At 36.2% G+C, this 19077-nt stretch overlaps 1 protein-coding gene across 17 annotated transcripts in view; it reads right to left on the reverse strand.

Moving 5' to 3' along the window:
• Positions 1-19077, reverse strand: part of LOC127494387 (uncharacterized) — a 102816-nt gene that overhangs the window by 51870 nt on the left and 31869 nt on the right. For 6 of the 17 annotated variants that reach the window (XM_051860250.1, XM_051860249.1, XM_051860245.1 and 3 more), the window contains 4 exons: positions 16806-17113; positions 16389-16622; positions 5903-6235; positions 5375-5608 (listed from right to left, as the gene is read on the reverse strand). In XM_051860250.1, coding sequence (XP_051716210.1) covers positions 5375-5608; positions 5903-6235; positions 16389-16622; positions 16806-17113 — 1109 coding nt within the window. Of the gene's footprint in view, positions 1-5374; positions 5609-5902; positions 6236-16388; positions 16623-16805; positions 17133-18268; positions 18456-19077 lie in introns of those variants that run through there. The other 11 variants (XM_051860244.1, XM_051860251.1, XM_051860260.1 and 8 more) reach the window with 4 other exon arrangements.

Genomic DNA, 19077 nt, shown 5'->3' on the forward strand with positions numbered 1-19077 from the left:
TTCTGGAGCTGCTCAGAGCTCATAGAGAGCGACACCTGCAGGAGGAAACTACAACTACAGCTGGACTCATTTCATCACAGCCTGCTTTTGTAAGTTTAATTATTTTTTCATTTATTAACTTTTTATCTAGCTGGATTACGAAAAAATTGTATTGAACCATTCATCTATTAGAAAAAAATAACAACAGAATACTCATTAATAAATGTATTATATGGTGAGGGAACGATATATTTTTCTCATGGCCATGAGTTAAATGTGTAAACAAACAACCTGCGCAACCATAGCAACCCGGAATTATCAGAAATGGATAAGATTATAATATTATTTATTTTTAATTAAGAAAAAGCGCGGAATTAAGAAATGATTATATTAACATATCGCATTATATTGTATTGTGCGCGATGTTGCCTAAACAGCATTCGAATGAAGTTTGTTATTATTAAATAATAATAATGATAAAAGGATAGCCTATGTAAGAACATAAAATAATATAGTCTAGGCCTACAAGAAAACATTTTTATCCATTCCATCTCACAGCCTTTTTAATCCATTCTCTGATCGTGTCTTTCTTTCTTTCTTTCTTTCTTTCTTTCTTTCTTTCTTTCTTTCTTTATTATGCCTATTAAACCTAAATAAAATGAAATAAATGGCCTAATATGTTAAATTCCCGTAAATGAACTTCCTGTAAAATTCCTGTGCGCCTACAGAAATGAAATAAAATCAAAGCTTTTATATAGGCTATATACAAATAATAAAGAAAATATTCTTTTAACAGCCTATAGCCTATTAATAGTAACACATTTTTTGTAGTTCATTGGAATGCTGTCACAGGCACGAGGGGCTACAAGTGAAAACAGACGCTCATTTAAGCTACTGTAGAGAAATACAGTCATAAATTCAAAACTTTATTGGCATGATCGGGCATTTACAGTATTTACAAAATAACTTTAAGTAACATAAGGTAACCTACAGAGATAAAAAGATATGGAAAATGAAGGGGAAAATAAAGCAAATATATTTATAATGAATGGCTAAATGTAACTAATAATAATATAAAAATATTAAATAAAAAAGACTGTTGGATGAGATTAAAAATGTACAAAGCATAGGCCTATTCTTTTAACATTTATTGATAAACTTAATTTGAATGCGGTTTAGGCAACATCGCGCGCAATACAGTAGGCGGTAATATGTTAATATGTCAATATGTTAATCTCGCACTTTTTCTTAATTAAAAATAAATATTATTATAATCTTATCCACCACTTATTATCACGTTCCCACAAATTAATATCTCGTGGCCACGACAAAACTAAGTGAACCGAACATGTCCCCTCCCGGTCACCGTACTGTAATAATTTATGTCTATAAAGTTTAACTAATAAGTGTCAAATAGAGACACTTTCCTGATTATTAGCGACATCTGCAGGAGGAAACAAGAGTTACAGCTGGACTCATTTACTAAAATTAATTGTATTATTTGATAACTATTTAGAAATTCTATGTTTAAATTTGATTAATGTGCACTTTCTGTTAATTAAAATGAAAATTATATTAAATAAACTTAAAAAAAATCAAACAAGCTTGCATTTTTTGACTGCAAAAAGTTTAATTTCAAATAGTTTTATTTTCATTTAACTCAATGCCAAAAAGTTCATCCTAATTTCAACACAAACTCAATTTACTGTTCTTAAAGAATATTAATATTCTAGAGTAACAATGATTTTGTAAAGAAATGCACGAATGTGGCTAAACATGATGATGATGATGATGATGAACTTTATTAATCCCCTAGGGGAAATGTATATGTCACAGCAGCACAACAATAGATAAATAGATAGAAAAACATACACAACATTCACAACACTTTTCCTCCTGTATCAGTTTCACAAAGCATTCTGATCATATACAACCAAGTAGTCCTAAAATATATACTCAATCATCTTGTATAACACTGGTTGTACAATCTAATAGCGGTTGGTAAAAAAGACTTCCTAAAACGCTCCTTATAACAGCAGGGATGAATTAATCTTGAACTATAAGTACTCACAAGAGCATGAAGGGGATGATCATCATGATTCATCATAAAAGACAATTTCCCAATCATTTTATCCTGTATATCTCCTCTAAAGTGTATTGTCAGACCAATCAAGCTTGTTATTCAAATAAACACCCAGATACTTGTAAGTTGTTACAATCTCAATTTCTGACTCGAGTATGTTTACTGGTACCACTTGATGAGGAGATCTGCTAAAATCAACCACAATTTCCTTTGTCTTTCTAGCATTTAGCCTGAGACAGTTTTCCTCACACCCGTCTACGAAATTTTTTAATAGCTCCCTATATTCACTCTCATCACGGTCAGTTATGCAACCAACAATTGCTGAATCATCAGAAAGTTTCTGGAGATGACAAAATTCAGAGTTATATTGAAAATCTGAAGGAGCTAAAACAAAAATGGAGCTAAAACTGTTCCTTGAGGAACTCCAGTACTACACTTCACTACTTGAGACACACAGTCCTGCAGTTATATTGAGTTACACAGTTTTATAAGCAAACTGTAGTTTATCCTCGGCACCACACAGTACTGGCTTTAAATAATTTAATACCAGTCTCTCAAAAACCTTCATTAACTGTGCTGTTAAAGCAATTGGTCTATAGTGTGAAAACTCTGTAGGGTTTGTTAACTTAGGTACAGGTACTACACATGATGTCTTCCATAAAACGGGTCTCCTTTCCAGACGCAAACTCAATTTAAAAATATAATGAACCACCCCACAGATCTGATCAGCACAGGCCTTGAGGACTCTAGGATTAATAACATCAGGACCTGGAGATTTCTTTGTCTTAATTCTCCTTAACCCACTTCTTACTTGTTCAACTGACATAGAAAAACCAGGAACATACTCACAAATGGGCGCAAAGGATGAGCTTAGAGCTGGAGGTGAATGTGATGAAGAGCTCTGTGGTATTCTACCTAGTGAGGACTGTTCAAAAGCATCAGACCCACCATCAAATCTATTGAAAAATAAATGAAGTTAATTCACCCACGTCTGACCACCAGGGGCAATATATCCCCTTATTTTATTTCCACGTCCGGACATCATATTTAGATCTTTCCAAACCTCTCTCACATTCTTTTGTTGTAATTTTTGTTCCATTTTTAACTTATAATTCTCTTTCCCCTCTCTAACTTTTACTTTTAATAACCTCTGTACTCTCTTTTGCTCATCCTTATCACCCACTAAAAACGCCTAAACATGTTAAACATCGTCATCAAAAAGAAAGAAAAAAAAATGCTAATGCAAGCAGAAGTTTAAAAGCACGAAGAGCAAAACAGCAGACACCACAAAACACACACAGAAACAGGAACAGTTTTGAATTTTTTCAGTTCAAGTATATTTTTATAGCACTTTTCACAATACATGTTGTTTCAAAGCAGCTTTACAGAAAATGCTTGTTTTAATGTTACAATTGAGGAAATATTCTGTTATCAGCCAGAGATGATTGTGTCACAGTAATATCCATATGGCAGTAATATACAGCTATAATACAGTACATGTTCGTTAGTTAACTTCATGTTTTCAGTGAAGCAGACACAGCGTACATGTTAGGCAGAAATTACAACTTGTGCTCTTAACGATTACAATAAAAGGATAATATTAAAATATTATAGGAAAATATCTGAAAGTTTTGCGTGTCGATCCAAAGTTGCCGTCATCTGAAATCATTATAATTGTTCGCCTGAAAACATCGTAGAAACAGGAAATCAAAAGGAGAGGATTTCTCATAGCTGTGATGAGATCTGCTGCTGGACTCCTGAATCTTCTGCTGTGTGTTCATGTCCTTCTCTATATCTTCTCATTCTCACTTCTTGATCTTCCTGTTTCTTTCCTAAAAGCATCACATTATCATCATCATCTTCACACTCTTAATATTTGCATGTCAAATCCATAATGATGATCATAAATGTCTCTGACCTGACGTGTGTCTCATGTAGATGTGAAAACCTCCTAACAGACCAAACAGAACCATCAGCTGAAAACTCCAGACCAGCACAAACACCACAGACTCTGAACTCAAAGAAAACAACGATTAGAAAACAGAAAGAAAACAAAATCGATCCATCATGTTTCCTGTAGCGTGTTCTGTTAAACTCGTACCATGATCTGATGTCTGTGTGCTGCTGGTCGGTGTAGAGGTCAAACTAGAGGTCACAGCTGCTGCAGTAGTTGATCCTGTAATAAAACATCACTGCAGAATCACTGAGACTGAAAACATGTCAACACAAATTACTGCTGAGATCGGCTGAAATAAACAAATTCTCATCCAGAAACATTTTGAGAATGAACTGTGAATGAAGAGAACTCACAGTTTTGCATCACTGCTGTTGCTGTTTTTTTTGTAAGTATGTGGACATTCATGTATTAAAATCTCACCAGGACAGTGTTTTACACAGAATCATCAACTGAAAACTCCAGACCAGCACAAACACCACAGACAATGTTTCCTGTAGAGTGTTGAAAGGGGTGGATTCTGGAATGTGATTTATTATTGTTTATTATAAATGTTTTATTATTAAAAAGTACAACTTATCAGTATGTTTTAGGAATCTTTCCTGTTTATAGTTAAAGCCCGGGTCAACTTCAGCCTTGAAGAAGTTGTGAATCATGTGTATCTTTGTATGTGCGCTAGTGTTCTGTGTGCAGGTCTTGTATTGGTACTGATGGACAACTGGCATTCTACATGAGACCTGCTGACGCCTTTTCATGACCTAGAAGGTCACAATGTGCCTAAATCCAGGGTCTGAGTGTCAGAAGTGTGATGGATGGAGATACGCTTCTGTCTATCAGTCCATGCGTGGAAAATTACTAATTTTGTCTATTTCTCTTAGCCAATCAGAATCATTAAACCTGAAGTAATGATGTAGTTAATGGACTCTGTTAGAGTATAATTGTTGTGGAAATGTGAATGTACGCAGAGCGGCCTACAAACTCCTTTTGAGTGCTGAAGCTGGCTTCTGCTGATGAAAATGCAAACTATTCTTTAGTAAAATTTCCTTCAATTTATTGTATTTATTTTAACTCTGACTCCGGGTCTTCATTCATCATATCTGGTCTTTTGGGTCTTTAACTGTAAAATTCCCCTACAGTGTTCTGTTAAACTCGTACCATGATCTGATGTGCTGCTGGTCAGTGAAGAGGTCAAACTAGAGGTCACAGCTGCAGTTGTTGGTCCTGTAATAAAACATCACTGCAGAATCACCAAAACTGAAAACACGTCAACACAAATTACTACTGAACCCACTGTTTTGCATCACTGCTGTTGCTGTGGTTTTTATAAATATGTGGACATTCATGTATTAAAATCTCACCAGGACAGTGTTTTACTCTAATGTTCTTCTGTCCGTGACTGACGTGGTTCTTCACACTGCAGATGATGTTTCCATCAGTTTCCTCATTCAGCTGAATGGTGGTGTTTCCATCCATCAGTGATTCTCCATTCAGAGTCCAGTTGTAGATGAGCTGATCCCCGTCAGAGGAGCAGGACACTGACTTCATCCCATTGGAGGAGCAGCTGATTGACACTTCCACTGAGCCAATAGGAGCTGGAGGGAGGGACACATGACAGTCACATGACAAACAAACACATTCAAACAAACATGGCTTGTTTTTAAAATAGAGCCTAAATACTGTAAATATCAATACAATAAATATCTGGCAAATAATAAATAAATAAATAGAAACAAAAGTGTAGTTGCTCTTGATGAAATTCTTCCAGATGTTCAATAATGAGCTGCATGAAAAAAACCTTCACAGAGATTCAACTGATTCATTTTCATGAGAGTGAGATCTTTGGAGATCATGAGATTGTAATGAGTCTGATGAGAGAGTTACTGTACCTTCAACATTCACTTGAAGATCTGCAGATGTTTCTGTGCCGTCTGAGTGTTCGAGTCTTAAAGTGTAAATCCCTGAATCTGCTCTGATCACACGGTTTATTATCAGAGTCCCATTAATGACTGTCATTTCAGTTCTGTTATTAAAAAGATCACATTGATTCTCCTTCTTCTTCTCATTCTTTACTCTACAAACTGGATCATCTTGGTTGTTGTTTATTCTCTTTTGTATCTTCAGGTCATATTCACTAGTGTCCACCATCAGCAGATTGAGTTTGTGTCCCAGAGCTGCGTAACAGGGATCTGACTGATTAAACCTGCAGTTAAACTCCACACCTGAAGAACAAAACACACACACACACAGAGAGAGAGAGAGAGAGAGAGAGAGAGAGAGAAATGTCTATAAAGATCTCTCATCATAAATTACAATCAGATATATTTCACAAAGAGTCACAGAATACAACAGTCAACAGAAGACACGTATCTGACAGACTCTTGATCTAATCTCGGCTCTCAAATATAATGTTCCTAAAATCATCATCAAAAACCACATAAAATGGTTTAAGTGCAGTTTCCTGTCCTGTGTTGAACATGTAGGTCTAACAACTGAAGTTCTTCATTCATTCATTCATTCATTCATTCATTCATTCATTCATTCATCCATTCACGTTCATCTCAGCAGCAGTTGTTCTGCTGGAAGTGAGTGATTTGAGTTGTTTCATCTTTTCTCATGATGGTTCAGGTCTGAACACAATCACCTGATCAATGTCATGTGACTGATCTCTCTGGAGCTGCAGGAACATTTACTAAAATACAATCAAATATGTGCAATATATACATTGCTTGCAAAAATCAGAAAAATCTGTTACTTTTGAGTCTCTGTCAACAGAGAAAGATGTCGAGCATGAATACTGACGCTTCAAGATCTGGATTTATCATCAGTTTGACAGACATTCTCATTCTAGAGAGCATTTTATGGAGCAACATTTATTGTTACAGGTTTGAGTACAAAGACAGACATGAATTTGTATAAAACTGAGAACATGAGGAGAAGAGAGAAGAACAGAGAGGATTTATGGGGGGGGGGAGTTAGAGAGAGAGAGAGAGAGTTCCGCTGAGCAGCAGCAAGAAAATGAGCTCCTGATTTTTTAGTTTTAATGTTGTTTTAAGATAAGACAGACATTCAGTTTTGATACATTTCAAGAATACAAGACTTCTACAACTTATCAACTACAAAAAAAAAAGTTTAAATTAATCAAGAAAAATCAGCAGAAGACAAAGAAGACAACTAGCTGACAACAGGCCAAAAGGTCTTACAACTGCCACAGAGAGAAAAGAAGAGCTCTCAGAGTGAGTACAGATATACTACATGAGATCTGCAATCAACTGCCTATATTTTGGGAAAATATTTGCCTAGAAACTGTTTTTTGGACAAATTAAGCTACAATATAAGGCCTAACTCCAGTGGATATCTGCATATTCATAAAACAACAACAAACTGTCAGCAACTGTCAGAATATTTGAACAATGACAGAATCAATCCCCATAACATACCCATCTAAAGCTACCAATGAGATCTTAAAGAAAAGACATAAAGAAAAGCTCCTCAAGGACAAACCAGAAACACTGTACTCAGACTTATACAAGAACGGAGGGGTCAGTAACATCATATTTTATACAGAAGACCCAGAAGCCTGGCACTCAGCGATCAGACATCATTACCCCACAGTAATCAGAAAGGGCATCAGTAATGGATGGAAACTGCAGATCAAGGAGGAGGATTCAGATTCAGATGTCATGATAACAGTTAATTTATACAAAAATGGGACTGTAATGATTCAGGGCAATCTAAAACAATTTGAAAAGGACTTCCTCCAAATTAAAGGAAAAGCTCAGCTGAACAAGATCAGCCCTAATACACTGAAACAGGCAGAAGACACCTCCACCTCCACCCATCAATCCACAAATGAGCAGTCCAGGGATGACAGTGAGGAGATCTCCCTTCTACACAGCATCATCAACGACATGAAAGAGAAGTTCAGAGAGATGGAACTGGAACTGGTGCAGCTAAGAGAGGAGGTGCATGGAGTAGCGCAGGAGACTGATCGAACAGAAAGAAAAGAGGATTACAGGAAAGAAATAGCAATGCTAAAGAAAGAAATTCAGGAACTGAAAAATCAGAGAGAAGAATACAACAAACAAGTGTCTGTAATAAGAGAAGAGATGAGAGGACTGAGAGAGGAAATGTCAAGAAAATATGGTGCCCAAACACACAGAAGGCCCTGGAGCTCTTGTGTGTAGAACAGCTGGGTTCCCCCAGCCATATTATCATCCACACCGGCACCAACGACCTGAGAGCTCAACAAGAGAGAGTAGCTACAGCTCTCATAAATGTAACCAAGAAGGCATCCTCCAACTTCCCCAACTCCAAAATTATCCTCTCCACCCTGCTACTGCGCTCTGATTTCCACCCAGACACCATCAGGCATTTAAATGCAAGAGTATCCAGAGACTGTGCCCTAAAGCCCAACGTATACCTGGCTCAGCACCCCACTCTGAATCTCAGCAGTCTTTACGACCATGTCCATCTCCACAGAAGGGCAGTCCCCATCCACACAACAGCGATCACATGGACACCCCATAGAGCCACTACAGGGACACCCTTCAAATCACCGCCTCCTCCACCACTTCAACTCTGAGCGGAGAAACCCAATGAGAGGCTCTATGTTTCCCCCTGGAAAACCTCACATGACCAGGCCTGCAGCCTCATCGCCTTCTCATTCACATGAACATCAGCAGGAGCAGCACTCGGACAGCCAGAGCTACGCTGAAGCATTCAGCCGATCACTGATCCACTCCAACACCAGCACATCTTCATCCAGAGACCTCAGAAACATCCAGCACATGCTGACTCTGTTGTGCTCTCACTTCATGGGTTAGTGACTCAGAAGAGGAAAAAAAAAGAAGAAAGAAATGTACTCTGTGTGTATGTGTGTGTGTGTGTGTGTGTGTGTGTGCGTGTGTGCATTATATTTATTTTATTTATATATTTATTTTAAAAGGGATTCTTAGAAATCTCATTTTATTTAATATATTCTTGGGAAAAAATATAATAAGAATATGATTTTTATTTTATGTATTTTACTTTAATTCTCAATTTGTTTTAAAATATATTCTTAGATGCATCATAATATTTAATATATTCTTCTTGATATGTCAATTCAGCAATATACTGATGTTTGTCTTGTTTTGAAATAACAAAAACAGTTAAATAATGGACTCGTATTCCTTAAAAATCACATGTTAGAATATCGGGGGGAATGCTGATATGGTACCGAACAGAACTCATAGACTCAATCAAATCTATAAAAACCGGACAATTTTACATTTGGTTAAAAATCCAAAAAGACACTGTCTCCACAGACCGTCACATATTCTTGTGTGCTACATATTTACCCTGGGCTGAATCTCCCTATTACAATGAAGAAACCTTCTCCATCCTACAAGATGAGATCTGCCATTTCCAGACAAAAGGAAATGTGTTAATATGTGGCGATTTAAATGCTAGAACTGGAATTGAACCAGACCTTGTCAACACACAGGGAGACAAATATATTACAAACTCCAGACACCCTCTGTCCTCATACCACCTCAGAAATAACTATGACAAATTCACAAACAAAAGTGGAAAAAGCCTACTAGAACTCTGTCAATCACTGGGTCTATATATAATAAACGGTCGCATTCGGGGAGACTCTTTTGGCTGTTATACCTTTAATTCATTTCTGGGCAACAGTACTGTAGATTATTTCATTACAGACATTGACCCAGTGCATCTCAGAGCATTCACAGTCAGCCCTCAAACACCTCTGTCAGACCACTGTAAAATTACATTATATCTAAAACGAACTCAAACTAATGAATCACACAGACAGCCTTCTCATTTACTAAAGCTGAAACAATCATACAAGTGGACAAAAAACAGCACAGAAAACTATCAAAGTGCAATAGAAAGTCAAACTATCAAATTATTATTGGACAAATTTATAATTAACACATATCCACAAAATAAAATAGGCATAAATCTGGCACTACATGACATCACCAACATATTCCACCAATCAGCATCCATGTGCAATTTGAAAAAATCATCAAAAATTAAACCAAAAAACACCAACGAAAAGTGGTTTGACAGTGAGTGTAAAAGTATTAGAACAACAGTACGAAATCTTTCCAATCAAAAACACAGAGACCCAGACAATCAAGAACTCCGCCATCAATATCATGAAGCTCTTAAAGTCTACAAACAAACTCTAAGGGCAAAAAAGGAAGAGCATACAGAGCAATTATTTCAAGCAATGGAGGAGTCAATAAATACCAGTAACTTCTGGAACAATTGGAACACTTTCTATAGACCACAACAGGAAGAATTGGCCATTCAAAACGGGAACATATGGAGGACACACTTTGAAAATCTGTACAAAACAACCGAAACAAATCCTGCTCAAAATGAAATAAAAACCAAATTAGAAATCCTGAAAGAAAAAATTAAAGACAATCAGAATCCCCCAGACTTTCCAATTACAATAAACGAGCTAACAGATAGACTACATGCATTAAAACCCAACAAGGCATTTGGCATTGATGAAATATTAAACGAAATGATCAAATACACCAATGACAAATTCAAGACCGCAATAATCAAATTATTCAACATTGTTTTGAGTGTAGGATATTTCCCCCGACACCTGGAATCAAGGCCTGATTACGCCAATCCTTAAACAAGGAGACAAATTTGAGCCAAACAATTACAGAGGCATATGTGTCAATAGCAACCTGGGGAAAATATTCTGTTCGATTATTAATATGAGATTGCAGAACTTTCTCAAAACCCACAAAATCCTGGATAAAAGTCAAATTGGATTCCTGCCCAAGCACAGAACATCTGACCAAAAGCAATGAGAGTCTTCTATATGATTAAAAATACAATTCAACATGAAATTCCAATCCAAACCTGGCTGAAAATCCTAAAAGCAATAATTGAACCAATTGCTCTATATGGCAGTGAGGCATGGGAACCCCTAAAAACCCAAGATTTCTCAAAATGGGAAAAAGAAGAAATTGAAACTCTGCATACTCAAATTTGTAAAAGCATATTAAAAGTAAACAGAGCGACACCAAACAACTCATGCAGAGCTGAATTAGGACAATACCCTTTATTGATAACCATCCAAAAAAGAGCTCTGAAATTCTATCAACACCTTAAATACAGTGATCCAAACTCATACCAGGCAGAAGCTCTACAGTGTCAGGAGCAAAACCTGATCAGGAGCGCCTTATCACAGCTGGTGCTGAAAATACAGCCAAACCTACACAGCACAATCCGGCCCAAACAAATTGTTCAATTGCAAAAACAAAATTACATCAACTATTGGAAAGATGCCACTAAATTACAAAAAAAGATGGGACTCTATTTACAACTAAAAAGAGACTACAAACCAGCAGACTATCTTAGCTGTGTTAAAGAACATAAAGTTAGAAAGACCCTAACCAGATACAGGCTGAGTGATCATAGCCTAGCTATAGAGAGAGGACGGCACAGACAGAGACGGCAGCCGCGAGAGCAGAGACTGTGTTCACTGTGGAACACTTCCTGCTGCACTGTGACCACTATCTCAGCATTCGATCGGACTATTTCACTAAATTCCAGCTACTAGAACCAAAATTTATGGCATCTTCAAATACAGAAAAAATAAATCATATTCTGGAAGAAAACAGCAAATTGATTGCAACAGCAGTAAAATACGTAACAGCTTGCCACAATCTAAGAGAGACAGCAACCAGTGGACAAAACTAGAATCAGAAATATTCTTAATGTTTGTACAGTTTTTTTTTTTTTTACATCGTCTTATTCTTTTTTTGTTGTTATTTCTTGTATGTATATTTATATGTTTATGCATTATATAATCATTATTTGTTCATTGTAATGGCCACTGCTTTGGCAATACTGTGTAAGTCATGCCAATAAAGCAAATTTGAATTTGAATTTGAGAGACAGAGAGAGTATGTGTGAAAGAGAGAGAGAGAGACAGAGAGAGAGAGTATGTGTGAAAGAGAGAGAGAGAGACAGAGAGAGAGAGTATGTGTGAAAGAGAGAGAGAGACAGAGAGAGAGAGAGAGTATGTATGAAAGAGAGAGAGAGAGAGACAGAGAGAGAGAGAGAGTATGTATGAAAGAGAGAGAGAGAGAGACAGAGAGAGAGAGAGAGTATGTATGAAAGAGAGAGAGAGAGAGAGAGTATGTATGAACTATGTTCATATATATGTATATATGAATCATGTGATGAGGTGTGAAAACAAGAATAGAACTGTGTAAAATGTCTTAAATAAAATGTTAGGTTACTTTGCAAACAATAGGATATAAGACACAGTAATATGTTTGAATCAATCAGTGAATCAGGGGCATAACCAGTGGAGTATTTGATTGTAATTTAATATAATCACAAACATTACTATAACATCTCAAATCCTAAAATAAATAAAATGTTTTTTTGGATAATGCTCGATGAGTTTGATTGACATCTGTGTTAGGCAATTAGGTGTTATCCAGGCTGTCTCAGGCATTCCTGTGAGTTTGTGTGTGTTCACACATTCAGTTATAACAGTTGTGTGTCAGAAAATGTTAGAAATACAGCAGCGATGTTTAAGCAAAATTCTATAAAAATACTTTTAAAAATTCGCATTGACGTGGGAGAGAAGCCGTCCATCAGCCCGCAGGTAACGGCAACACTTTTCAACTCCAATCTCCGGCTCATTCTGTAACAGGTAAGACGTTTTGTTTTGAAAATTACATCTTTTTTGTGTTATTTTGTATGTGGACGGGTGATAGCTATTCTAGGTGCTGTTGTTTGTCAATGTTGTATGACTTAATTCACAAATGATAAAAGTTCACATCTGTGTTTTGTAATTTAACAGACGCAAGAGATTCTTTGCACAGCTTTGTTCTAACTTTATAGTTGAAGTATTATTTTGCAACAGTATAGTGCTTGGGCCTATCGTGAATAAATTTTGGTTATGTTGACATTAGACATGCTGTTTCTGTACGGAGTTACAAACGTGCTTGTGACGAAGACATGGCTGTTTTTACGTTTGACATTTGACCCGAATCAACTCAGATATACATAAACAAATGTCCTTTGCACAGCACAAGGCTTAATTTAAAGAAATACAATATATACTAATTAGTCCTATAAATCAATTAAACAATTTAACTATATGACACTATGGTATCAAACTAATAGGCCTAGCCCCAAGGTTAAAAAAAGTATAAACTTTTATAATAACTTTTTATAAAAAAAAAATAATAATAATTATAATAAAGAACTTAAAATGTATGCAGCACTGTGAATCCTTTAAACTACAACACCGTTTGACCTAAAGATATCAAACCAACTGTAAATTACTCAGAATATTATTCCCTCTATTGCTCAAGGCTTGTTTTAGGGAGTACAATTTTGATACATAAAATGTACAATATTTAACCTATTTAAATCAAGTATTTTATTTTATGAATTGCAGAAGAAACAGTATATGAGAGACAATGGTGCATGGTGGTAAAACAAATTACACTTTTAGGGGGGAAAAAATTGTGCAAAAGAAAGAAGAAAACATTATTCATAAATATTGACCGTACACCATAGACATAATTACAAATGTACAGATATGTTTTTTGCAGTTGGTTTGATATCTTTAGGTCAAACGGTGTTGTAGTTTAATGGATTTAAAAGGGTTCAGTATTGTATATTAAGATTAATAATCTGAAAAAACAAGCTTTTGTGCAATAGAGGGAGTAATTTACAGTTGGTTTGATATCTTGTTGTAGTTTAAAGGATTCACAGTATTGCACAGACATTTTTCTGAATATTTTATTATTAGTTTGATACCATAATGTCATATAGTTAAATTGTTTAATTGATTTATAGGGCTAATTAATATATATTATATTTCTTTAAATTAAATCTTGTCCTATGCAAAGGACATTTTATTATGCATATCCGAGTTGGTTCGGGCTCAAAACATGAAACGCGCAGAGAGTTTAATGGTATGAAACTGAATGTAGTACGTCTGTGTGTGTGTTCTACTGCGGTTTATTTTCAATAAAAACAAAGGAAAAAATGATTGAAATTACCTAAATAATGAGTCCATTAGAATGCTTTTGACTATAAGGAATATGTAGGAAAATTAAGACCCTATGTGAAAGTGCCAAAAATAAAATTCTGCCTATGCCACTGCAGTGAATGCTATTTGTATTTTCTGGTATGGCAGAACTAATTCACCTGTTATACTTTGTCTAAGAAAACCGTATGCAGAATTTAATTATAAAATCTCATTTTGATTTCACATCTTTAACACAGACTGTGACTGTTAATTTGATTTCATCTTGATTTCATCTTCAATCTGACTTATTATAATACTCCACTAATACACACTGTTTAGACCAGAAAACACTAAGACTAGATCACTGCAGACTGTTTTGTTAACACTCTTAATGTAATATTACAGTGTTTTTATTTCAGAGAATCATGTGATTGAACATCATGAACAGTTTGATCTGAAAGTTGACTCACATGCAGCAGTTTGCAGCAGCAGCAGCAGCAGTCCAAAGATGAGCATCATTTCTCTAAAGTCCAGTTTCCAGAAGAGCCCAATCCCAGCAGAAGAGTGTGGATGCAGCTTCAGATGGAGACATGAGTGTCTGTTCTTCAGTCCGTCTGTGTTCTGGCTCTCATGAAGCTCTTCATGGTGAGACTCACTCTGAACTGACACATGAGGAGATATCTGACCACTTCACTGAGAAAAGAGGAAGTTCCCTTATATGGGGAAAGGCAGATGATGTTTGCACTGAAATACATCTAAAAAAGAATAAGAGAAAGGAGTAAAAAGAAGTAACAGTTTCAGGTATATTTCCTAAAAAAGTGTTCATCTTATTTGAAGCAACAAAAGTGAAGGATTTGTTTCTAAATGAGGTCAAATTACTAATTACGCAACCTAATTTTACAAATTCAGAGATTTTCCTCTTTGTCAAATAAAACAGTGTCTTTACTGTGTTTATGAATTGCTTTAGACAGATTCATTGAGAGTTAAACCAGAATAAGCCCTACATGTGACTGTTACAGCAGGCTGTTTGTGATGTCTTCCTCTCGTTGAGTGAGTGTGTGATGATGTTTTAGTGTTTCATGTCTGTAGAGAGAGAGAATGAAGAGATGATTCTGACCTTCATCCCGTCTGGACTCAATCTTCTGTTTACTGGACCTGAGACTCACGAGACGCGTTGAGTTCTGGAGCTGCTCAGAGCTCATAGAGAGCGACACCTGCAGGAGGAAACTACAACTACAGCTGGACTCATTTCATCACAGCCTGCTTTTGTAAGTTTAATCATTTTTTCATTTATTATCTTTTTATCTAGCTGGATTACGAAAAAATTGTATTGAATCATTCATCTATTAACAAAAAGTAACAGAATAATCATTAATAAATCTATTATTGACAGACTGCATAAAAAGAACACTATTCTAATTCTTTATCTCGATTCACTACAGTAAGCCTAAAAAAATATATTTTCAGATGTTGGGACTATTTTGTAGGAAATTATAATTAATTGCTTACATCATATCCGTAAACACAGAAGTGTTGCACTGGGTTTAATAATCAACTTATAATTTAACACAGATAGTGTAAATAACCGCTGAGGAATAATAATCCACAACAATACATACAATACATAATTATATGACATTTTGATATATAAACCGATTCCTCAAACCCTCTGATTCATCCGTACAGAAGAGCGAAGCACAACTGACTCCAAACTACTCCACATGACATGCAGTTTTCTGTTTCACACACAGATGGAGATAAAGAGGCTCAAGCTCTGTAGTGCAGTTTTAAATCGGTCAAATAAACTATAAAAATACACTTTCCTGATTATTAGTCAAGTCAAGTCACCTTTATTTATATAGGCTAGCGCTTTTTACAATGCAGATTGTGTCAAAGCAGCTTTACAGTGATAACTGGCAAATTATTTTGGCTGCACAGCAGCTCTAGAAGAAAATGGTGTCATTGTGCAGCGTAAGTAAATTCTGTATTGATCAATAGCGACATCTGCAGGAGGAAACAAGAGTTACAGCTGGACTGCACGAATGTGGCTAAACATGTTAAACGTCATCAAAAAACTGCAAAAAACTCGTACCATGATCTGATGTCTGTGTGCTGCTGGTCAGTGTAGAGGTCAAACTAGAGGTCACAGCTGCAGTAGTTGGTCCTGTAATCATGTCAACACAAATTACTGCTGAGATCGGCTGAAATAAACTAATTCTCATCCAGAAACGTTTATTAGAATAAACTGTGAATGAAGAGAACTCAGTGTTTTGCATCACTGCTGTTGCTGTCTTTTTTATAAATATGTAGACATTCATGTATTAAAATCTCACCAGGACAGTGTTTTACTCTAATGCTCTTCTGTTCGTGACTGACGTGGTTCTTCACACTGCAGATGATGTTTCCATCAGTTTCCTCATTCAGCTGAATGGTGGTGTTTCCATCCATCAGTGATTCTCCATTCAGAGTCCAGTTGTAGATGAGCTGATCCCCGTCAGAGGAGCAGGACACTGACTTCATCCCATTGGAGGAGCAGCTGATTGACACATTCACTGAGCCAATAGGAGCTGGAGGGAGGGACACATGACAATCATATGTCAAACAAACACATAAAACAAACATGGCTTGTTCTTAAATAGAGTTTAATTAAACACAAAATCAAATGCAGTTGCTTTTGTTGAAATTCTTCCAGACGTACAGTAATGAGCTGCATGAAAAAATGAATGAGTCTGATGAGAGAGTTACTGTACCTTCAACATTCACTTGAAGATCTGCAGATGTTTCTGTGCCGTCTGAGTGATCGAGTCTTAAAGTGTAAATCCCTGAATCTGCTCTGATCACACGGTTTATTATCAGAGTCCCATTAATGACTGTCACTTCAGTTCTGTTATTAAAAAGATCACATTCCCTTATCTTGTCATTCTTTACTCTACAAACTGGATCATCTTGGTTGTTGTTTATTCTCTTTTGTATCTTCAGGACATATTTACTAGTGTCCACCATCAGCAGATTGAGTTTGTGTCCCAGAGCTGCGTAACAGGGATCTGACTGATTAAACCTGCAGTTCAACTCCACACCTGAAGAACAAAACACACACACACACACACACACAGAGAGAGAGAGAGAGAAATGTCTATAAAATCTCTCATCATAAATTACAATCAGACAAATTTCACAAACATTCACAGAATCAGAGTTCAACAGAAGACATGTATATATTGCACATCAAATATGTGCAATATATACATTGCTTGCAAAAAATCAGAAAACTCTTACTTTTGAATCTCTGTCAACAGAGAAAGATGTCGAGCATGAATACTGACGCTTCAAGATCTGGATTTATCATCAGTTTGACAGACATTCTCATTCTAGAGAGCATTTTATGGAGCAACATTTATTGTTACAGGTTTGAGTACAAAGACAGACATGAATTTGTATAAAACTGAGAACATGAGGAGAAGAGAGAAGAACAGAGTGGATTTATGGGGGGAAAAAGGAAGTTAGAGAGAGAGAGTGTGTGTGAGAGAGAGAGAGAGAGAGAGAGAGAGTGTGAGAGAGAGAGAGAGAGAGTGTGTGTGTGTGTGTGTGTGTGTGTGTGTGTGAGAGAGAGAGAGAGAGAGAGAGAGAGAGAGAGAGAGAGAGGTGTGAAAACAAAAATAGAACTGTTGGTAAACTTTCTTAAAATGTTAGGTTAGTTTGCAAACTAATCATCTGTTATGTTTTGTCTAAGAAAACCATACGCAGAATATAATTATAAAAACTATCATTTTGATTTTATATCTTTAACACAGACTGTGACTGTTAATGTGATTTAAACAATTCCATCTGACATATTATAATACTCCAATAACACACACTGTTTGACCAGAAAACACTAAGATCTGCTGGTTTCACAGACAGGGTTTAGATTAAGCCAGGATTCGGCTTTAGTTAAAACAGAACATTTAATGGCTTTTATAAACGCACCTTATAAAAAACATTACTGGTGTGCATCTTGAAACAATGGCTCTGACATATTTTAAGTTATGTCACTGCAAGCTGCTTTCAGTAAAACACCTCAAACATGCATTTTAGTCTGAGACTAGACTTGTCTGTTGAAACTAGATCACTGTAGGCATTTTGTTAACACTCTTAATGTAATATTACAGTGTTTTTATTTCAGAGAATCATGTGATTGAACATCATGATCAGTTTGATCTGAAAGTTGACTCACATGCAGCAGTTTGCAGCAGCAGCAGCATCAGTCCAAAGATGAGCATCATTTCTCTAAAGTCCAGTTTCCAGAAGAGCCCAATCCCAGCAGAAGAGTGTGGATGCAGCTTCAGATGGAGACATGAGTGTCTGTTCTTCAGTCCGTCTGTGTTCTGGCTCTCATGAAGCTCCTCACGGCGAGACTCACCCTGGACTGAACCATGAGGAAATATCTGACCACTTCACTGAGAAAAGAGGAAGTTCCCTCATATGGGGAAAGGCAGATGATGTTAGTTTGCACTAAAAATGTATCTAAAAAAGAATAAGAGAAAGGAGTAAAAAGAAGTAACATTTTAAAAGTGCTAATCTTATTTAAAGCAACAAGAGGGAGAGAGAATTTGTTTGATTTAAATAAAACAGCGTCTTTACTGTATTGATGAAATACTTTAGACAGATTCATTGAGAGTAAAACCAGAATAAGCCCTACATGTGACTGTTACAGCAGGCTGTTTGTGATGTCTTCCTCTCGTTGAGTGAGTGTGTGATGATGTTTTAGTGTTTCATGTCTGTAGAGAGAGAGAATGAAGAGATGATTCTGACCTTCAGCCCGTCTGGACTCAATCTTCTGTTTACTGGACCTGAGACTCACGAGACGCGTTGAGTTCTGGAGCTGCTCAGAGCTCATAGAGAGCGACACCTGCAGGAGGAAACTACAACTACAGCTGGACTCATTTCATCACAGCCTGCTTTTGTAAGTTTAATTATTTTTTCATTTATTAACTTTTTATCTAGCTGGATTACGAAAAAATTGTATTGAACCATTCATCTATT

The sequence above is a fragment of the Ctenopharyngodon idella genome, chromosome 14 (genome assembly GCF_019924925.1).
Source record: "Ctenopharyngodon idella isolate HZGC_01 chromosome 14, HZGC01, whole genome shotgun sequence".
NCBI classification, from domain to species: domain Eukaryota; kingdom Metazoa; phylum Chordata; class Actinopteri; order Cypriniformes; family Xenocyprididae; genus Ctenopharyngodon; species Ctenopharyngodon idella.